At 43.1% G+C, this 23,611-nt stretch overlaps 1 protein-coding gene across 3 annotated transcripts in view; it reads right to left on the bottom strand.

Annotated features, from left to right (window-relative positions):
- Nucleotides 1-1,588: 1,588 nt before the first annotated feature.
- The window catches only part of RNF152 (ring finger protein 152), a 43,510-nt gene continuing 21,487 nt past the window's right edge, over nt 1,589-23,611 (bottom strand). For all 3 annotated transcript variants that reach the window (XM_033073275.2, XM_033073283.1, XM_033073292.1), the window contains exon 2: nt 1,589-6,140. In XM_033073275.2, the coding sequence (XP_032929166.1) occupies nt 5,333-5,944 (612 nt within the window). In that variant the 5' untranslated portion in view covers nt 5,945-6,140 and the 3' untranslated portion in view covers nt 1,589-5,332. The remainder of the gene's footprint in view (nt 6,141-23,611) is intronic.

Below are 23,611 nucleotides of genomic sequence, written 5' to 3'. Positions count from 1 at the left end.
ACAGAAGAGCCTGAGGCTCTTTTACCAGCCCTCTTGACTGTACACGAGCATGTGTTGTGTGCATGCTGTCCCTGAGCATGGGAATGCACAGTGCTTCATGCATGCCCATGAATTCCCATTGCATCCCAGTGCTTATGTGCTCCAGTGTGAAATGGGTGAGGAAAGTGAAAACAGACTCAGGTAGATCTGAAGGGGGACTGCAGGATGGATAGAAAATGTTTTCTGCCCGTGCATCTTAACTAATCCCTTGAAGTGACTCTGATATTCAGGAACATGAATAGCACAAAAAATTGTAGGATTTAGAACTACAATAAAAATATACTGAAGCACAGGAAAATGCTTGAAAAATGCATTTTCTGAACATTCATTAAGCATTAAATTTCACTGATCTTGGAAGGTTATTTTTTCCATTAGAGATGCTCAGGGCAACTTAGGAAATGTCTTGAAAATTGTTCAACTTGAGACTGAAGCAAGAAGCTTTGCTTGTTGACATGAACATGCAAGAGGTAAAGTGACAAAGAGAGAGAACACAGCAAGCCCAGCTGTCAGGCCTACGAACACTGTACAGCACCAGAAAGGTCACTAACGTGTTCTAAAATCCACTGCATTTACAGACAATCTTGTCCTACTGAAGCTCTTGCACAAAAACTTTGCCTTCAGGGCTAGGAGATCTTACAGCAGCCTCCCAGATGCTGCTGGGATTCATTTGCTGCCATGTACATTCTTCCCTCCCATCTCCCTCCATCCACCCCTAGAAAAGGTCTGGGAAAAACAAAACTCAAGCCACACTTTCTGTGCAATTGGGACAAGCAGGCATTTCAACCCCAACACTTACTAGAGGTGCTCACTTGACACGTGAACATCTCCTGCAGTACCCATGGAAGTGCCTCATGCCAGCAGGAGCCATTCCCTGGGCTAGTTTGTCTATGGATGGTGGGTACAGATCCATTGTTATGAGTATGAGAAAGCAACATCCTCCGCTCCCTGGCATTGCTGTGAGAAGATCCAGAGAACACAGGATCGGCTCAATTTACACGACAGACTGGTGCCTGGAGCTTTTGGTTCTGGGACATCTACAGAAGAGCTCAGGCCATGGATTAATTGTTTGGTTTTGGTTCAGCCCTGCTGTGAATGTAACAAAATCAGTGTGTAATATCGACTATCTCTACTCCAGAAAATCATTTGTACTATCAAAAAAAGCTGGCTGCCCACGGCTCCAGCAATCCTGTGGCTAGGGAGGGGGCTCAAGGCAAGAGGGAATCACTGTACCAGTGTACCATCTGCACAATGCAAGCTTAAGTGAAGGCCAGCAATCCCTTGTTCCTTTAAGCAAAGTGTTTACTTTAAAATTTTTATTTTATTAAAACAGAAAAAAAAGTTTTGTGGCCCAGTAGTCATCAGCTATAATTCTGTATTCGTCACTAATTAAAACATGAATGCCCTTTCACTATTTACAACCCATACTTTACACATTGCCTTTAAACGCTGAGTGATGAATTTCAGCCACCCTCTCATGAAATATGGAGCAATTTTGCTGAATTCCCTTCCACACTCTTCATTTGATGGCAAAATAACAGACGAACCATAATTCGCTTGCTATCATTCTTTTCCTGCTAACGTTTTATTCAGAACGAGCTTCATTAGTAAAGATGAAACTTTGGACTCATGTCTGCTCCATGTTTACAAAACATACAGGCTCTTTTACATTGTGGTTAAACATGAACAATCACTGAACACACATTTCCTAAAAAAATCCTGCATACCAAAATTGCATATTTTGAATTTTTAAAATTCACTAAACAAAACTTCACAGAGTGAACCCTAAAGTCTGTTTGCCAGCAAAGCACAAGCCAACAATGAAAGTTGGGACCATCCAGGAAAAAACTTAAGCTGGACCCCAACACACCCATCCTTCCTATTAAACAAGCAAATAAATACACATTCATACAGAGTAATGTGCTCTAAAAATGCAGGTGCTTGAATAATTACCCACACATTTTAGCATAAGTTTTGGTTTCTCAAACAGTACTGGGTCACAGTAAGTTTCTGTCTTTCTTTTTGGTGGAACTAGGCAGTGACTTCTTACTGGACACCAGAGAACAAAAGCTAACCTGGAACCTGATGATTTTGGCACAAGTCCAAATGTGTTTCTCCACAAAGGAAAAATTACAAAGACAAGGCTGTTGTTTTAAAATAATAATTTTAAAAAATAGCAGTATCACTTTTTAATGCCAGGTATTGAACCAAGGAATGGGACAGACTGCACTGCATTTTTAAAGTAGTATGACTATTGACATACTTGAGAAACATTTTAACACTGTACATTACAATAAACTATTCAGTTCATTCCTACACAAGTCAGCAAAAAAGCTAGGTGATCTAACATATATGACAGCTGCAAATTTAAAATTCTAGTCACAGTCTAAAGCCAGAACAAAAACTTTTCCAGAACTCCTATTTATAAAAAGGAATGAACATACACACCATGCGCATACACGCAGGCAAAAATCTTGAGGTTTTACTTATTGCTCTTACACAAGGCTGTGAGCAGGCAAATGTCTGGATCAGAAATTAGGTCAAACATGCATTTCAGCAGGCACAAAAGTACAGGAAATTCATATTAACGAAACAATGTACTGTGTTACGTAGTACACAATGGTATTCTGCTAATATAACACGTCGTTAATTCCGGATAAACTCCAGGTCTGCCTGTTGTATAATGTGTTATGCAGTGTGGTATTTTAACCTAATTTCTGATTCCTCTTTTATTCTTCACTCTCCATATGGAGATGAAGAGGGCCTTTCTTTACAATGTCAGAGAATCCTCGGCCTCAAGAGCTTCAGTCGGGCAGGTATGGCTGGAAGGAGGTAACGTTACCACCACGGTGTCGCCAGGACCTGCTCCTGGACTGCCTCGCAGTTTTGTGCATTCACCAGTAACTCAGATAAACAAATGCAGGAGCTGGTGCAAAATGCATCCTTCACCTATGCCATAAGCTTCTGGTACACCCAGCAATTGCTACAGGATAAGGCAGTAGAGGGTCAAGTCCTGTGTCTGGTCAGTTCTTCAAGAGTCTTATAAAAGGCAGGATTTTTTGTGAACTGGCTTTCCTTTACACAATAAGCAGCGTAACATGGATGTCAGCAGAAATCTGGCTAGCTACTGGCAACAAGAGACGAGCACATTCACAAGACACATTTGGGAATACCTGGTGTTCCCTACTGCAAACAAATGAAACATGCTGCAGAGAGGTGTCCATGTAGTTAAAATATTTGCAAGCCAGGTTCAAGGCATACTGCACGTGGGCCTTGCACAAAAAAAGGCATTGAGTATGTTATCTGAAGACTTTTTTTTTTTCCCCCTGTGTTATGCATACACATGACAGTAGATAAAAATCAGCACAATGGTTCCTCTCCACACATGACCAAACACACATCATCATAACTAAGCACCCTATATTCTATTCTTCAGTTAACAGGAAACAAGGAAGAAAACGGTCGTTTCGAAACAGGGAAGGAAAGAAATCCAGCATGAAATCAGAGGCATGTTCCTGACAGAAGTGTGAGCTGAGAATGTTTATAATGAATCAACAATTGGATTTTGCGACAAAACCAAAAACCAAGGATGACTACGGAGCCAACTTGGGCACTGCATAGTCGAAACTACGTTATAATATGGCATTCAGCAATCTCCAAGAATTGGAAAGAGCAGTAGGTAGACACACTTCAGGGAGGTTATGCCTTCTACTCACAAAAAGAAGCAGTGCAAATCAACAGTTTTTGCTGTCTTATTAAAGACATGCCATGTGCCCCTTGATCCAATCCCTAAATCTCATGTAAGTTTCAGCGATGACACCTGCCAAATACTCAAATTCACACTGGGCTCTATTTTACTTCAGAGCACTACTTATCTAGATCATGGGACTGCTTAGAGCAAGGTGCTATTGCAGTGAACATTCAGTAATTTGTCTCTTCCCAAGAAGTGAACTGCAAATGACTGGGGTTTCACGACAGTCACAGGTGGAGGGAGACCCTGTGTTTGTTTTTCAAATCTGTACTTATGAAATCATCAACATTAGTAAGACTGAAACATGGGAAGAGGCTCTCTTATGCTCACCCAAACATTCTGACACCAGGACAGCCACAGCAGTTTAGGAGGGGTGGCCCACCCAGTAAGAGGTTAGGGTGGCCTGGATTCTTCTCCAAGATACGTCACTGCCTCTTACTAGACAACTGCAAGTAAGAGTCCTTGGTCTCAGTTCCATGGCGAAGCTTTCTTAGAGCAACACCTCTGTCACACCACCCATTAGTGCACAGGTGCAACTCCTAGGAAAGAGGGAGGCAAAATAGGTCTAAACTCTGCAAAAACAATTCAGTAAAACTAACCTGCAGAAAAAGAAAATTAAGAGCGATAAGTTACACATCCTCCTCCTAGGACTTCTCATGACCCATTTCTTCACTAATGGCTATGCAGGCCAGGTCATCAGGAAGTCTGCTGCCAAACTGGAGATAAAACAGCATGTCCCATGTTTACCATGCAAAGCCATCCTTCCCATAAAGCCAGTTAGGCAGAACTGTTTTTACTGCACTTTTAGGTATTCTTTCTAGCCCACTTTGGAACCTACCCTTCTTGAAACCTCCTTCAAATAAAAGATGTTGGAAGTGCCACTTCCCTGTAGTTGAAAGAAATGGGGAAAAACAGAGGCAAAAAACAGACACCAAGGAAGGAAAATGATTGCTTGTAAAATGCTTCCTTTTAAAAACTATTGTACAACTCCCTAACTTGGTTTAATTAATGTGCCATTTAAAACATATAAAATGCTTTACCAGCTAAATGATTTCTCCATTTTACAAGTCTCCCTCCCTCCCCTCATTAAAAAATAATGCATGTGTGGACTGGTATTGAACACCTCATATGGTTGTGCGCCAGTTCTCATTCAATTCTACGTGGAGCAGTTTTGATTTTAACATAGTGTTTTTAAAGAAGAGCCCGCATGGTATACTTCACAGTATAACCAGCTACATAGAGGTCTTTAATCTGGTAACACAATAAAAAAAGATCACTGTGAAGTTGCAGAGTCCCTTTGATAAATGGTAGCGGTGACACATGCAGTCCTCCTCAGTGCCACTGCCGCCAGACATGGGACGTGATTTTCTCCGCAGGCTGCTGAGAGGCCTGATGCCACCCCTCCAGGGGCCGCGGCCGAGCGGGCACCACTGCCCCAGTGCACAGCGTCCTGCAGTCACTGGGGAAAGATGCACGGAATTGTCTCGCTCAAAACCACCACCACCGACCCGACCCAACCCCCGGGGGAGCACAGCCCCCGCCGCCTCAGCCGCAGGAGATCACCGTGAAGCGCTTGGAAATGCATGACATGTTGTGGAGGACGATGCCCAGCAGGAAGACCAGGACGCAGGCCACCAGGATCACAGTGCACACCCCCGACCAGGTGGAACTTTTCACAGAACCTCTCCGGTCCGGCTCCTCTGCTGCCGCCTCGGCGGGAAGGCCGCCCTGCAGTGGCTGCTGCTCCGCGGGGATCGTCACCACCGTCAGGGACTTCTGCTGGCTGCCGGGCAGGAGGCGGCAGCCAATGTCTCCCGGCAGCAGCGCCCGCTCCTTGGAGAGAGGCAAGGGCAGCATGTAGCACCCATTGCTGGGCAGTTTGATGAACACAGGGGTGTGCTCTGAGGTGTGAGGGATGGCGATGACAGCGATCACCTCGGGGTCGTCGGGCAGTTGGGACACAGAGTACCCCGGAGGCAGCTTGGTGATGCCACGGCACCAGGGGCAGCGCAGGTCCTTCTGGCTGGTCCTCATCTGCTGCAGGCACACGGAGCAGCAGGTGTGCTTGCAGTCCAGCAGCTTGGGCCGCCGGCGGGGGCTGTAGTAGTTGAAGCAAATCTGGCACTCCAGCAGAGAGTCCTGGGATAAGGTCTCCATGGCAGCCGGCACAGGGAAAGCACAGCAGGCCTTGTGATAAGCCTTGCCCTGACACCCCGTAGGCAAGGGGCAGCAGCCTTCCCACCACTGCTCCTCAGGGCAGCACCTGCCTTCCCAACACTGCTTCTCCTCAGAGCAGCACCGGGCAGCAGCTACAGAGAGCACGGGAAAACTTGCAGCCTGAAACTTTCAGTACCTGAGACAAACAGAAAAACACGAAAGAACAGGTTACTCACAGGAGTCTGTGGGAACACAAGAGTCCAGCCAAGGGAGAATGAAAACTAGCACTGACTTTATCATCTGGTGGGAGAAACAAATTTGTTACCTTTCACTAGAAAGCATCTTCCCGCTAGCTTCACCAAACAGCCTAATGGTAAACCTGCAGGTCAGTCATCAGTACTATAATCAGGCTTTGAGTTTTTCTCCTGATTTCCCCAGCAAATTTCCCCTAATTTCCTAATCAAACCCCCATCAACCCATCAGTCCACCACTCACAGTTATATTTATGCCCATAACAGAGGTAGCTATATTGTTCACTAGCTAGGTCCCACAGCAACAACCTCCTGTCATATTTTCAGGACTTTTCAGCCCTTTCTGCACCAAAACAATTGTTCTCATTTAATCCTTTAAATCCCTGAGGATTTTTAGCTATTTGGTTCAACTGCTAAGTCTGCATGAAGGGTGGGGGAAAGAAGCAGTATGTTTAAATGGAAGCATTTCCACAGGTTCCTGAACTTGCGCCTGTGCACGAATGAGCAACCAAGCAACTATACTGCAACATCTACATTTGCACATAATGAAAAGGAACGGTATCAATTTCAGTCAAATTAACTGTTTGCCCAGTTACATAAGCAGCTTGTTGAACATAAACTTTTTCACTAATGAAAACCTCACCAGAGATAAAAGGCTCTGTTTAGACCAAGGACCACTGGACACTGCAAAGAACAGAAATAAAACAGAGTAATAATAGAAAGACAGACAATGCACTGAATTTAATGCAAATTGTTACTAATCTTGTTCTAAAGCCTTACAAAGGGATTCCCTTTACAATTCCCATTTTCCCACTTCTTACCTACATCTTTGCCCAAAAAATGGCATCTGTGTTTACCTGCACAGTGTGTAGTTCAGCTTTGCTTGATTTTGGTCACTCCAACACAATTAATATGAAGGGGTGACAGTTTTACAACATTTTACGCTTCCTTCCTTTCTATTTGAATAAGTATCAGCCTGAATTTGCTTCCAGAGAATAAAGAAAACCCAAAATATTTCCAGAACGACCTTTGATCTTCTCTTTTTGCAAAGGTATTGCCAAACTAGGCTTAACACCCAAGGACCACAGCTCTCAGAGGACTTCTTCCTTTCTATACATAACTTCATGCTTTCCTCTCTAGATTATAGCAACAAGGTTGCAACATACTAATCAATGGGCAATATCAGTATAAAGAATATTGTTGTTTGAGAAGGCAGGCATAGACATGGGGTTTGCAACCCAGGACAGCACTCTGGACCTCACTGTCCTGTACCCTGCTTCTGGCAGTAACCAGTATTTGAACAGGGAAAACAAAATTCACGTCATCTCTTCAGATGCTGATGACTGGTATCACCAACATTGGCAGAACTGGCCCTGCTTGCTGATTTTGTAACAGCAGTGGATTTTGGCTCACAAGATGCTTCAACAAACACACAGTGATAATCCTGACTCGGGAGGGAGTAAGGATTGCAGTTAAGAAGACAGGAGCTCCTGAAACACATACAATGGCTGCAGGGGGAAGTGGCACACACTGTCCACCAGCACTTTCAGGATGCTTTATCTTAATGTGGCACAGAGGCCACTGTTGAGAGAGACTCCCACCATCACGAAGTCCATAGGATACCTGCTCCACACCACTGCCATGCTACACAAAAGCATCAACAGATATTCCGTGTGCTGGGAAGCCAAACACTGCTGCAGAAAGGGGTACACATCTGCTGCCTGTGTGCAGGCCACACCAAGGGAAAGTGGAAGAAAATGAGGAGTGGTTTTATCTTCCTTATTTCCTCATCCATTACTATCTCTATATCCCTATGGTACAGGCACACGCAAAGGAAGACTATCAAGAAAGGAGCTGACATGATAATAGACTGGGATGCAGTTGAGAGTGAAAAATGAAAGAGAGATATCCATGATGCTGGGCAATTTCTGGCTGAAAAAAAAAATATTAAGAGACAACAGCCAGAATAGAAATTAGTTACAGAAACTCAGAAAAGCATCACTGAAGACAGCAGATCCAGTTTTCAACCACAAGCAACCCAGCAGATTTGAATTTTGCACAGAAGTATGCATTCAAAATCTGCTGTTACAGACTGTCGAAGTCAAAGTTGAGCTCAGACATTACAAGACACAACTCTTGCCTGCTTTATCTGCAAATCTAAAAAAAAAAAACCCCTCAAGTATAACAATACTGCAGTGTTATTACAAGAAAAATTCCCAATGCCTAAAAATTCAGAAATTAAGGCTCATCATAAAATGATAGAAGAGCCTCAAGGATCATCTGGTTCCAACGTGCCTGCTGTGGGCAAGGACACCTTCCAGTAGACTAGGCTATCAGAGCTCCATCCAGCCTGGTCTTGAACACTTCCAGGGATGGGGCATCCACAGCTACTCTGGGCAACCTGTTCAGTGCCTCACCACCCTCACAGTAAAGAACTTTTTCCTAATATCTAACCTAAATCTACTCTCACTTTAAAACCATTTCCCTCTGTCCTGTGGCTACTCTGCCCAAGGACAGAGTGGAGGTACTCCTCCTGCAGATGTAAATCAGTATTTCTGCAAGGTCAGGACTGGGCTTACTACGTACATGACAAAAACTGTTCATATTTTCCCAAAGCATCTCAAATACTAATAATCAGAAGTATGGATCAGCAATAATGACCAGTAAGCAGAGAGGTTAGTATGATTCCTTCAGAACATAACTAAAGACAAGTTAAAGAGTAGCCATAGCCACCTAACCCCTTGGCCTTTGCTGACACTGCCTTGTTCAAAGGTTGGACAAGCAGCTTCACAGGTGCAATGCAACTTTATTTCCAACCATGCAACTCTCTTGCACTCTGCTACAGCTCAATCCCTGGAAAAAAGAAAGTCGAGCCATCATCTACAGCAAGAAACTATTTGAAATAAAATTTGCACTACCTACGTAAGAAGGAAAAATCCACGGGAGCCCTCAGTACTCTTCTACCACTTCACATTAACAACTATGCCAAGAGGAGTAGCTTTCCTCTTGGACAGGAGACCAAGCTCTTTAGTTTGTGCTCAGTGCACCCTCACACCAGCTGTCACAGGTGAACAGTTCATTCAAGGCTTACTCAGACTAGGCTCCTTTGTGCTTCAAGCACTAAGACAGAAAGGCAGCCAGGACTGCACATGAGGGCACAGCTTGCGTCAACTATCAGCCAAAACCATTGCTGTGTCATTTGCGCTCATCACACAATGACACCCAAGGGGACTGTTGACAGAGGAAAACAAGAGGGGGGAGAAAAAGCAGAAAACACTTCAGGGATATCCACAGGTCTCTGCAAAAGCAATAGCACATGTATGTGTCAATAGGGGCATATATGTGGAACGAGGACTGGGTACTATGACAGTGAAACCACACACACAGAGCAATGAAAGCTACAAGTAGTGACTGCCTGGCACAAACCTGACAGCAACTGGAAACAACAACAACATCTAACTTGTAACACAAATAATAACTAACTGGAAAGGAAAATCCACAAGCTCCAAAACTCATGTGTCAGAAAGGTGCAGCAGGAGCAAAGGAAGCAAGGAGAGACAGGCCACGAAAAGAAGCCTCTCTGCCTGCCCTGCACTCTCCCTTTCTGTACATCTGCCCAATATACACAGGGTTGCTGCTGGCTGGCAAGGAGAGGAATTCACAAGCAGTTACAGAGAGCCAGGAAGAAACCTGCAAACCTGATGACCCCTGCAGCTGCCAGGTGGCTGAGACCACAGCACAAAAGTCCTCCTTGCAGATTTAGGCTGCCCTCTGCACAAGCCATGAGTTTTTCAAATTGTATGACTCAAGAGCAGTAAACCTCTGAAGAATAAAGCAAGTATTTCAGCTGTCAGTCACACTATCTGCCAGTACATCACTGAAGACCGAAGCAATGACCCAAGTTCTCTTTGTCTGGGTGAGAAGGAGGCCAGGAATGCCAAGGCATCAGCTTCCTACTCCCAAAGAAGCAGAAGAGGCATTTGTTGCTCTTACCGCTGGCATCTTCCCAACACAATGTGGGGAGGTGCTGTGGGAGGTGAGCAGATGAAGGTTGCTGTAGCTGTGACACTGAGAGGAAGAAAGCACAGGTTTGCTCTGCACAAACACTAACTACAAACCGGTCCCCAACTGGCCAGGTCAGAAAAGAACCCAGTGCAAAGGAAGACACTGAACATCCAAACCCAGAGCTATACAGAATTCAGAGAACACAGTCATAAATGGCAAGTCCTTGCCTAGCAACACAGTAATTTTCCCACGTAAGGATAGCTCCTGGGATATTAAGCAATGGAAACCATGGCCTTGAAGGGGTGACACCTTCATTGAAGGAGTGACACCTTCACTGAAGGACTCAGAATTACCTTAAGACACACTTCCTATCTTACTAGGGCCCAAAATTATATTAACTTGAAAACCCCAAAAATATACTTCCGTGATGCCTGTGGAATCCAATACAATTCACAGATGATTAAACATCATATACCATTTTAAAAGGCTAGCTCGGGGCATGCTGATGTAGTTAACTGAGCACTGAGAGAAAGCCTCAAAAACTTTGCACAGGCTTACACATGGATTTAGGCAGTCTACTTGCCATACAGCAAGGTTATAGCAGAATTTCAGCAAGGCAGTGCATCGACAATATTTCACCTTTACCGAGAAAGGTTCATTATGTAAACTCCGCAAACACATTAACAATTCTTTGGCAGTATTACTGACTATGTATGATTTATGAAGAAGAAAGAATGGTTCGTTTCAGGTGCCCTTAGGCTGTAATGGAAATGGGGTGAGGACGGACTGCTGTTCTCAATAGAAGAACTAATTGCAAGAATCATGTGCCCACAGATACGGAAGGAAATGTGTGCTGGAGTCACTTCCAAAAAGATAATTGGAAACCTTTCTGCTACAAAAATTCAGCATCAGTGAACTTTTTCCTCAAATTCACGTTTGGACAAACACACTCGGGCTGCTGCAATTGCCCAGGATGTCCTACCTGATTTCCCCTGAATATCCTTCACTAAATGATCTTATTTATTTTTAGGCTGTTCTGTAGCACTAATTACCATAGTAACTGAGAACAGCACAACGAACAATTAATTTATTCATCACAACACCCTTGTTAAGAGACAAGTATTATCATCATTATATTCTTTCATCATCTAAGAAAAGAAGCGCTGAGAGACAAAGCAGTTGGTCCAAGGTCATGCAAGCACCACCCAGATTGCCTCAAAGTTCCAGAACAATTTCATCATAACTCTACTTTTCACCTCACAAGCCACGGGGCAGAGGTGACATATTCTTGTCTGCAACAAAGCTCAGAAACCTACACATTTTTCCCCACTTCTTTCAACTGGCAGCATCCCCATGGTATGCCTGGGATTTGGGGGTAGGGTGGGGTTTCATTAAACATAATAGCTGAGAGCCTGTGCCCCAGAAGTTAGGTATCTCCACAGGCATAGTTCATCCACCATGCAGATTACAACTGAGAGACTATATGCATTTTGAGGGACATAAAGCTAACAGTAAAATAACCAAGCCAATTCATTCTTCTCTCCAGAATGACCTGTTTTCCAGGAACCTTCCTGTAAGCCAGGCAGCCTACACCCACCATCCTTTCCATTTCATTATTCACAATTGCACAGAAATATTGCAGAAGGAAAGTATTTTAATTTAGCCAAAGTCTTAGCCAGTGCAAGCTGTCACTGCTCTTTTAGCTTTAGTTCAGTCCCTTGCCAAGATGAGCATCTTGATATACACAGTCCTGGATGCATAATGCCACAAAAAATAAATCTGAGTGAAACTGTGATATATAAGTCTGTAATATCCTGTGACCCAGCACCAGGGGATACATGCTGATGGCAAGTGAACTTGCTTTGGATGATCCTGACAGTACACATCGGACAGAACACCAGTCTGTCCTGCCTCTCAGGTAGCTGAGAAATCATTGGTGGATCACAAAAAAAAGAGCTTAGTTGCAAGGTATCATGCCACAGCATTTACCTTGGAAATTGTCACCAGTCAGCCCTAGGAAGAGGAGACAGAGGCAGAAAGGTCACCTACAGGTATGTAATGAGACGTAGACATTTATGGGTTTGGAGCAAAAACAGATCAGGTGAAAACACTAGCCTTTGGTGTTTAGAGAAAACATAGAGAGACTCACATGCTGCTCCGTGTTCCATCTCACATCACCAGCTGTGCTGCTCCCTCTTTTTATCTGCAAACTTTGACATGTCCACATTCCCTGCCTCCAAAGACCTTATTTTGGTCAAATATGACCAGGATAAGCTGCACTTTGTTCCAACAGCAAACACTACTAATCACCTGCAACGTGCCAGGTCAGCAAACATTTTGTCGTGCTGAGGCAGAACAGTACAGCTGTTCTTTGTGATATGCTCATCAGACAGTTTCACATGAGGCACAAGTGAAAAACATTATCTGAAATTAAAATATTACACAGAAATATGTCCATTTCAGACAGGCAGAGACAGAGAGTGGACAGCTTTCCTGCCTCTCAGCAGCCCTCTGCACAGGTGATGCCAGGTGGTAGGTAGGAGCATGATCTGCTCCTCACAGCCCAACTCTGATATGCCTGCAAGTTTTTGCCAAGGTCAATTGTCAAGCTGTCCCAGAGCTATGGCTCTCTAAATCTCCTAGTTCCCCTCCATGCTGGCAGAGCACCCCCAGGTGCAGCTCTGCCCTGCTAAAAGGAGTGTGATGGTCCTTCTCACCATTCCTGCTGTTCCAAGTTTCCCTTCTCTCCATGAGGGGTGCACTTGCAGGATGAAAGACTTGGCTGTGGTCCTAAAACATATTATATCTGAAAATCTTCCAGCTCAGTATATAAAAAAGTTCCTCGCATTTTAAAAATAAGCAGAATCCTCAGCATTCACAGCATCCCAGGGGATGGTGCTCGTTTCTACAGCCCACTCTGAGCACAATGCTTGCAAGGCCATTAGCACCTTCCTCAGTTGTGTTGGCTGCTCTTCATTATGTCTGAACTCACTTCTAAACCCCAGGAGAAGACCAATAAAAAGCCAGGTTTTTCCACTATCAAGTGAGAGCTCCATTTGCCATTCAAACTAACATTGTGAAAAACGGCAGTGGAAGGTGTGGTAGGAGAAGAATTCTACCTCTCAGTCCTGAATAAAAGCAGCACCGGTAACTATTTATGACCAGGACATAAGGGGCAAGTGGTTAGGCAGCTAGCAAAGAGATTTAGAAACTGCTGCCTAACTTATAGTAAGTCACAAGTTAAGTCACTGAGGGCAAAATCCCACAAAATATGGAAGTGCTAAACTCACACTCAGTAACATCTTTCAAAAGCAATGTAACATCCTTTTTCTAAGTGATTTTCACAATATGACATACTACTGTGGCATTCAAACTGCTGAGAGGCATGAAGCACCTGATCACTTAAATTACAAATTTTACTCTCTCATTAGAGCTTTATGCTTCATCTGCCATTGATAGAATTTGCCTGATACCTAAATAGAAACTTAATTAAAAGATTATTTCCTCCCTCCCCTGAGGATCTGGTATTAGACTTATAAAATACATCATTAAAAAAAAATTAAATAAAGCTCAAATGCAGACTTTTCTTACTGATACAGGTCAGTGGGTGACTGAGTCTATTAAGACACTAGTCTATAATTACAGGAGAAAGTGCTACAGCTCTCCAAGGTCATTGCATGGATTTTGATAAAACTAGGATAAAATCTACCTGCCTATGGGCCCAAACAGTAAGGAAAGGAATCAATGCTCACATATTCATACACTGTCTATACAATGCAAAAACTGCAAACTTGATTTCACACTTACCTCAGGAAACAAAAGCCCTTCAAATGACAGTTTTAATTGCTATGACTGATCTGTGCCTCTACCTGCTTAACATGGTTTCAGCTCTCTGCACTCACCCAGCACAGCTTCCCCAAGGATGTAACTATGTGACCCACCTCCTCCTGGCTGCACTCAAGGTCTGGGATGGCCTGGGTTTTCTTCAAGTGCAGGAAAGGGTTGTTTCCTTTTTTTTGCTTCAGAAAAAGTGTGGGGGAAAGCACAACAGACCTAGGGGAGTCCAAGCAATACATCTTTTTACATTGAAATAGATAGAATTAAGAAATTGGAAAATATATTGTTAAAAGCCCCACAACAATAAGTAAGGAAATTCTCTTCTTTCATACACCATAATTGGTAGAATAAGGTCTGAAAGAGATTAGAAGGGCACAGGGAGCTTTGTTCATCTTTTTTGCCTGGCTCCTTCAATCCTTTAAGCGAGCAGCGCAAAGGATCAAAGCCCCCTGCTTATCAACAGAGAATGCCTAACAGCTTGTGCCAACGCCAAACCACCACTTCCAGGAGTTTATCTTCAGAAGAGAAGGGAAGACAGCCAGCTAATATACCTCCTCAAGGTCAACAGCTCTGTCATTTTGTAATGCAGACAAATCATGATCTTCATGAAGTTTTGCCCTCTGATAAGCACTACAGCTACTCCAGGTCACAGCACTGGTCATTCAGGCTTGCAGATTACACCAAAAGGAACTGGAACTGAAACTGATCATGCACCCTGTAACATTCTGTCAACTTGTAATATTAATACCACGCTCGCTTCCTGGATTTTGGGAATAGTCCAACTCTCACTGCAAATATGGATCACAAGCAATGTTAGATCAAACCTTTACTGCATAATATTGATTATTTCCTATTTCATGATTTATCTCTGTCTTTAGACCAATAAAATCCTCCAAAGAGATGTAGCAGGCTATACTGCTTAAATAATTACAGTAATTTCACGATTACAAGCCACATCTGATTACAAGTTGCACCTCCAGGTGTCAGCAATGTTTAGGTCTTTGTCCATATATAAGCCGCACCTGATTATAAGCCGCACTCTCGTTCACAGCGAGGACCCGCGTGCAACAAAGTAACGAATTAGTAACTGAATCGCAGGATCGCAGGGTTTACTGGCTCGGCTCGGGGCCGGGCGGGCTCGGCCCGCCTGGGGCTGCCGACAGGGCCAGGTAGCCCAGCTCGGTGCTGCCGCTCAGCGGGGCCGCTCAGGGCTGGCCGCAGCTGCCGCTGGGCTCACTCGCCCCCAGCCCGGCACTGCCCCACAGTGCTGGTGGGAGCCTGCCGGCACCTGTGGCAGCAGGCGGAGATGGAGCCCCCTGCCTCCACCCCCTCCCCAGTGCTGCCGGCACAGAGCCCGCCTCCACCTGCCACGCAACAGAGTAACCAATCTGTAACGATCGCGAAATCCTGGGTTTTACTGGCAGGTGTTCAGCTCTGCACCTCGGCTTGCACTTCTGGGTTTGGAAATTTCAGAACTTTTTTCATATATTGGCCACTCCTGAGTGTAAGCCGCATTTCTGGGTTGGAATCACAATTTTAATCAAAACGGTGCAGCTTATAATTGTGAAATTACTGTACTTCCAATGCTTTTCCAAACTACAGGTTTCTACCTGTGACTATACACTCCACAAGCTCCAGTTCAGACAAGTCATGAAACACATGACCTGATGTTAGCCAGGGAAGTTAATGGGATGGATGACACATGCTCTTGAGGTCAGTTGCACATTTACATACTTAACACACGATCCATCAACACCACCAATACAGAACCCAGTGGCAGAAGCCACAGGCAGAGCAAGGTAATTTCCAAGTGCTGACACCTTTGCTTCCCCTATGCCACGCTGAAAAGGTGTGATCTGAAGAAACACAATGGTAACCTTCCCAAAACAGCTGCAACTAAACAAACTGGTTACACATCAGCTATCCCAACCAGCTCCACACCAGCTGAAACTGCAGGTTAGTGGTGAGACAACAAACTAACTCCAGGAAATGCCCCTGGCTCTCTCCATGCCCATGGACATGAGCATTGCCATGCCCATGACAGAAACAAGACTCCCAAGGATGGACTTCTAAAATGAAGCCTAGAACAGAGTGAGGGGATTTGCACCCAGTCACTCAATCGTATGAACCAGCACTGTTTTCAGACAGAAGGAGTCTTGCAGCTGAAAAAAGAAGTGCTCTCTCTCAAGGGTAATGATCATAACTCAGGCTAGCACTACCACAACCCTCTCTGGTGGGCTGAGATAAATTACAGCTCTGTGGTACTGAGCTCAGAGCTGCTACCCCTTCTGTTGTGGCAGGCATGCTGTGGTGGGGACTGGCAAGAGGCTGCTCAAATCCTCGGGCATGGGAAGATGAACTATTCCTGCCCACATTATGTGAAACCTACTGCTGCTTTCCTTCACAGATATGGTACTCAATTCCAAGAGCCACTCCTGTAGCTGCATGAAGTTTATCAGACCTGCCAAGCTTTCTTTCATTGAATTTTCATTGTTTAGGTCAGACATCGCCCATCATACTTCTGCCAGTCAAAATATGCTTTTGAAACATCCTGGTGTCAAAATACCCTCCATTTGGCAGCACTTAAACTAACAGTTTACAGCATTTTTGCTGTATGAAGGAGTGCAAATGCTCAGGAGAACTGTGTTAACACCACATTAGAGCAAAACAATCTAAGTGAAGCAAACTGCTTCACACCTCTTAATTTTGTGCTTGGCTCTGCAGTTCTTGCAATGTAACAAACTTTGACAAGGAAACTAGCATAATGCTGCTAATTCTCAACACACCATCACAATCCTCATAGTCTATGGCCACAGTGAGGCCTAGGCTCACAGGAGTAAGGACAATCAAGTCAATATTCTGTAAAAAGAAGGCTGCTAGTCCTGTTCATCTGAAGAAAGCCTGAAAAGACAAACTTCAGATCCCAGTCAGGTAGGACCCCTAAACTTTAGTCTCTGATTTGCAGGCCAGTCTCGTGATTTCTGCATGAGAGTGAGAGCTAACTCAAGAAATGAAATTTTGAGGTGAACAAATTCATTGGCAGTTTCAGATCAAATTATGCAAATACTTTCTCCTTCAGCAAAAATGGAAATTTCCATCACCGTCAGCTCATTTCAACTTCCATTTCAATTTGACTGTCTTCTTTCAGAAGAAATTTATAAAAAGGTAATGTAAAGGGCAAACAAAGCTTTTTGTACTGACTCTGGAATAATTTTTCTTCTGATATGGTGAGCCACTGGCTGAGCCAGAAGTGTCTCCCACTGCTCCAGCACTGAATGTGGAATGTTTAAGTCTAGTGATACAGCATGACTTTTTCTGCTTTCTTAGACTAACAAACACAAATGAGATACACTGAAAATATTAGCTGTATTTTTATGGAAGTGTGTTTTCAACAGTTGTTATTCAGTTTTTTTGATTGTTGGCTTAAAATAAAATCACAACACACACCATTTTCAACATACAAGTTATGTTTCACGATGTGACCAAAATCTGAAGAGGACTATGTGGTCAATAGGATTGTTGATTTTTACAAGTGTTTCTTGCAAAGGATCTGAAGGTTCTTACAGCAAAAAAGGCAGGTCATTCACGGATGTTTTTAAAAAAAAAGCCACACTCATCCCAATGTTCTCCAGCATATACATCCCAAGATCGTTAACTACTTCTGAGGCCTTACATCAGAGAAGCCTTACCATGTATTTCCAACATGTATTTCACCTTGAATATAATGTTCAGTTTTGGTCCCCTCAGTACCAGAGGAACATTGAGAGGCTGAAGCATGTCCAGGCAAAGGTAGCAGAGCTGGTGAAGGGCGTGTAGCATGAGTCTGATGAGAACCATCTGAGGGAGCTGGGGGGTGTTTAGCCTGCAGAGAAAGAGGCTCAGGGGAGACTTTATCACTCTCCAAAATTGCCTGAAAGGAGGTTTTGGTGAGGTCGAACTCTTCTCCCAAGTAACAAGTGACAGAACAAGATGCCTCAACCTGTACCAGCAGAGGCTTAGATGAGATGTTAGAAAAAATTTATTCACAAAAAGGATTGTCAAGCATTGAAACAAGCTGCCCAGAGAAGTGGTGAAGTCACTGTGCCTGAAGGTATTTAAAAGATGTGGAAATATGGCACCTGGGGACATGCTTTAGGGTGAACATGGCAATGCTGACTTAATGGTGGAACTCAATGACATTAAAGGCTTCTTCCAACCTAAAGAATTCTGTGATTCGATTCCATGCAACACCACACAGAATAGCAGTTAGGAACCAAAGAGGTGCCTGAGGGACAGCTCACTAAGGAAGGGAAGACAAAAAGTCTAGAGAGTGCTGCACTGGATGGGATTATTTTAAGACATGGTGCGAATACACACAGCTTTATGCATATCTGCAAGATAGGACCATATTCCACTCAGTTGAGTTCTTTACCTCATTTCTCTTGTAGTATTTTACCTGTGTCTTCAGTGGCACACTGAACACTGGCAACGCCAGTGCACATAACCAAACTGATGCCCAAGGCACCACACTGACTTAACACCCATTTAGGCTTTGACCCACAAATGGAAAATCAGTGTTAAAAACAGAATCAAAAACTGCCTCTTTTATACTGCCCAAACAAGTTCTTGGTTAGGATGAAAAAAATTCAGTTCTGGACCCAGATCTGCTTTGTGACAAACTACAATATCTCTTGCATTACAGCCAAAAGGTTTCAATAACTACTTTGCTGACGTAATTTTTGCTTTTTAGAGTTGAGTCAGTGTTTTCTTAACTTTTGCTTATGTGCTTTCACTGTCAGGTGGTCTTTCAATGGAATGGCTACTGCTTTGGGGGGGTTTTGCCATAAAGCAAGCCATCAATTTTTAAAAATGCTTCATATTTTGCCAAATAACAGCATGGATTGGAAAAATAATTTTCTATTTTTTAAACTACTCCTTCACACTGTACTCTCTATTTTTTAAGCCATGAAGCCTCTGCCAGTTTCTTTCATGCCAAGTTTACAGAACACCTGCCAGAGCGTGTTCTTTGCCAATAAACAGGATCCTTAAGTGCCACAATGATTAAAAAAATAATGTAAAGATCAATACAAATAATTAGTACTGTTATTCCTATTATTAACATTCAGGGTTTCTTTGCTCTGTGTTCTCATCTTCTGGAGCAGCTGCCTCTAGAAAAGAGCAAGCAAAGAGAGAAGTGCCAGCAGGTGGCACTCCAGAATATAAACCATTAAGCACCAGGGCTCATGGGACCAAGGAAGCCAGTTTGGCTTGGCTGTCCCACAACCACTTTAGCACCCTTCAGGAGGTTTGGTTTGGGATGATCGTCTCCACCTTCCCTCTCCCAAACAGCAGGGAGAAGTGCTGCCAGTCCCAGCTTTTACCTTGGTGCTGGATGGGATGCACCAGCATGCTGAGATGCACCTTGTGCAGTTCTTTCCAGAAGCAAGAAAGGGGCAGCAGCATACCCAAAGCACTGAGCTCATTACTCGCCCCCTGACCCAGGGGAGAGCTCCCACAGGGCAGGTGGAGTGTCTTTCCCACCCTGTGCATGCCGAAGTGCCAGCATCTTGCCACCTCTCACCACTCTCCTGCACTCCTCCCAACACAGGACAGGGCTGAAGTAACACTGGCTTTCACTGCTTTAAGACAGCATCACCAACAAAAGACTGACCCAGCAATTAGGAGACCAGTTCTTTTGTGTTTATTTTTAGCTTGCCCTACACACACAGAACAGCTACAGCGCTCACCTGCATGGCTGGCAAGTGTCACTACAGACAATTCCCCAAGGCACTGGGGTGAAGACACCCACCCTGCTCTAAACCTCCTCCCATAGCAAAGCCAGTCACACCAGCACTTCTTCAAATCAAATACTGTCAGTAAAGCCTCTATCTAGATGTCACAGCAGCCAGAAAAAATGAATCCACCTCAAAGAGCCCACCTGGTCTTTGCATCTCTCATCCAACTCTTAACAGCAATTGTTTATTTTCCTCCTGCTGAAAATATTCCCAATCCTTCAATGTTCAAAACTGGGATGTTTAAAATACTGTGCAAATTGAGGGAGATAGAAGGAGGTATCCTTAAACCGAGAAGAATTGTGCTGTTCCCTTAGAAAACAGAATTTTAAAGAAAAACTGTAAAAGACAGTTGTTATGTCCAACTGTAGGCATTAAGCACAGGAGTCAACATTTAGAGAGTTAATGAACTGCTTCATTGACAAAGATGCAATTTTCACATCGTTCTAAAAGTAATGAAGGGTCATACAACTGAGTGGAAAAAAAAATGGCCTGCATTTTTATCAGAAGTAATTATGAATTACCTAAAAGCTATACAAACATGGAAAATAACCAGCCCTCTTGCAATAAGCAAACTATTTACTGCTTAAACTCTCCTTATAGGCAAACCTGTACAACATGATCCATCTACTCATGTGGAAATAGCAGAAAAGATCTGTCAAAAAGTAATTTCCTTTCCTCTCCTGTACATGTCAGTACATCCCAGGCATTTCCTTGCCCCTCCCCTCCAAAATGATTCCAAATATAAACAGACGCAAAACTGGAAAAATTTAAGGTCATATCTGTAGATACGAGCAACAAATATAAAACCAAAGTAATGTGTTCTTGCAGAACAGGGCCCACGATCAGTGCCATGACATCCACTGTGTTTAGGAAATTCCTTTGTATTTAGAACTTCAAACTCATTTCCTCACAAGCTATAAACACCTTTTTTCTTGATGGTTCACTAGTATCACCCACTGAACGAGGCACAGTTTAGGTCAAGGTTTATGTACTATATGCTCTGCACACACAAGTTTGTTCAGAACTTTGTTTTTAGAGTAAGTTACCTGCAAGTGTTCATGCTTATTCTGCCTTCCTAGCTGTTATCTCACTGTGGATGTGGACCATAAAATATTCACCTGTAGAAAAACAAATCATGAAGCATAACTGTAACCCATACATACAGCAGCAATGAAGTGTCTGTAACAATCTGATTACAAGCACTTCCAAGTCACTTTGGGTTGTTGCTCAAAGAACTTACTTGAATCTCCTGTTTCCATGATGCCCCTGAACAGATGCATGGATGCTCTCCTCAGTATACCACCCGCCTGATCAGGAAGCAGAACTAAGGGGTGACAAGGTTCTAGTATTCTCTTTGCTATTAGGGGCAATAAACCGCCATCTAGTGAGGAGACTGCACTTAGTGCGGACTCTCAGGAGCTTTAATCTTACCAAGCTGCAAGTGCATTGTACATAGGTTCAGAAAGGCACACAAAATTCTCTGGCACTGACTAGTCAATAGAAATGAAAAGAGTAAATTCCTTTGTAAGTTTTGCGATTCAGTGAAATTTGGAATAAATATATATTTAATGGGGGTGGGAAACCAAAAGAGGAACATTAAAATGAAAGTTTCTTGCAATAGTTTTATGCACCTATATTTTTTTTTTAAGCTTGATTTTTGCAAGTGAGCTCAGATTTTGCAAGCAGACTTTCAAGTTCCTCAAAATAAACAACGCAGGTGCAAGACACAGGTGTGAGTTGTACAATTGTAAGAATAAAGGCATAAGACCTCTTTTAATAAAAAGAAAAAAATACAAAATATTTTCATTTCCATGTGTTGATTGCATAATCCCTCTAAAGAAAGCAGTAAAGGTCACTGAAATCCACAGGCCTTTGCAGATAGAAAAATGCTATTGTATATTGTTTAAAATGACACAAAAGAAATCAGCATGAATGCTAGAAAATGAGACCTTTAAAGGAGTGAGCTGAGAAACTCCAATTTAGCATTATATCCTGATTTTAAAATGCACAAGTACAAGTTATGGACCTCTGTGTCTCTCTTCATTTCAAAAAACAACAGTATTATAATTTTATTAAAGGACATATTTGTAGATGCTTATCACTTCTTAAAATTGCCATTTCATGAGCCTTTTTTGTTCTCATTTCATAACCACCCATTAAAATACAAGATAAGAGTTTCTCCAATGGACAACATAAAGGAGTTTCAGCCAGCAGAGGAAGCAGCACCACATGAACGTAAGCCTGTAACACTGGAAAAATTGAGTCAGGTTCCTCAAAATATGAAGGGTTTTTTCCTGCAGCTCCTCCAAGAGCTACAGCCATAAAGTTCCTGTAAGTGGGGGATTACATTTCCACTGCCCCTTACCAAACACTGCCACTTATCTTTGGGTCACACTAACTCCAAACAGATGGACTAAAGGAAGGAAAGCCAGTATGTCACAGAATTCTAACTTTTCTTCAAATAACTCCCCACCACCATAAGCAGCCCAGCCCACACCTTCTTGTGTCAGGGATGCAGCTGCATCAGAAGAGATCTGCACAGTACATCAGAACTCCAAAAGGTAAATCAATGTGAGGGAGCTTCTTCCCTAAACTGCTTTTGACCATGGACCAAATAAACTCTTTAAAATGCACATTTTCTTACCAAAATGCTTTTCACTTGTTTACCTTGCTTTTTTGCAGAGATGTTCAGGAGCACCAGTATGATAGCATGAATTAATTTATTTTACACATTAAAATAATTATCAATTTATACATGAATTTAAGGTATCACAGACACTTTGCAAGTGAACATAGGATTTCTTTAAAGCTGTGAAAACCAGCCTGGGTCCAGTTCTGCCACTGACCACTCCCTACAAAGCAGTTCCACTGAGCTGGGTGAAGCTCCTCTCAGAGTAGCTGCTCTCAGATTTGAGCAAGACTTGCTCAGGAATCCTTCCAGTGGAGAAACCATTCTGGTCAAATTCCCAAATGCCAACACATGTGATATGTGCTGTCTGAGCGGAACAGAACTTCCCAATCTTTAGACAATGAGAAGAAAGGCTAAATCTCAAACATTCAGCAAAAGCTTTCAAAGAAAACAACCACTGGATTTTTTAAGACCACCTCAAAATCATTCTGACATGCCCTAGATTTCATGATCTATTTTAAAATTCCCTTTCAACTACTATTACTTGTGTTTTCTGTAGGAGTCACATAAACAGGGAGAGTGGCAGCTTGCAAGAGATTGTAAGCTGAAAGGCAGAAGACACGGTGAAATTGAGAGGATTGAGAAATCCAAGTTTCTGTGTGCTTGAAGATTTTCAGGAGGGTCATTTTTCTTTCCAAAGGGGGTTGGTAATTAGCCAACCATAAAAGTAGCAGTTGTAAACAGTCCTTGTAAAAACAGTTCATTGCTTATTGAAAGCAAATTTGTGAGCAATACAACTTCACTGAATTCTAATTTGCTATTGCTGACCAGCTTCTCTCTTCTAGACATCCTTAAACTTCATACTGACACACTCCAGACTGTTGGTCTGTTCAATTAACACAATTCCATCATTTCTGCTGATTTCAATTTTAAGGGAATCTTATCTACTTCAGAAAGTAAAATCAGGAGCAGTTTATTCCTGTTCCCAGTCTAGCTCCATTCCACATCAGAAATATTTATGCCAAACAATAGGTCTTCCCAGGCAATTCATATCACATCCCCTACTTGCTACACTTTGAACTTACAACTAACTCCAGTATCCTAGTATTACACTTCATTAGTGTGGGACAAGTCCCTAAAAATAGTATTTTGTGCTTGCAAATTAAGTCAA

Source organism: Catharus ustulatus, chromosome 1 (assembly GCF_009819885.2).
Source record: "Catharus ustulatus isolate bCatUst1 chromosome 1, bCatUst1.pri.v2, whole genome shotgun sequence".
Classification (NCBI taxonomy): domain Eukaryota; kingdom Metazoa; phylum Chordata; class Aves; order Passeriformes; family Turdidae; genus Catharus; species Catharus ustulatus.
Note: the sequence above shows the minus strand (reverse complement) of the source record. Positions and strands in the feature narration are given on the sequence as shown.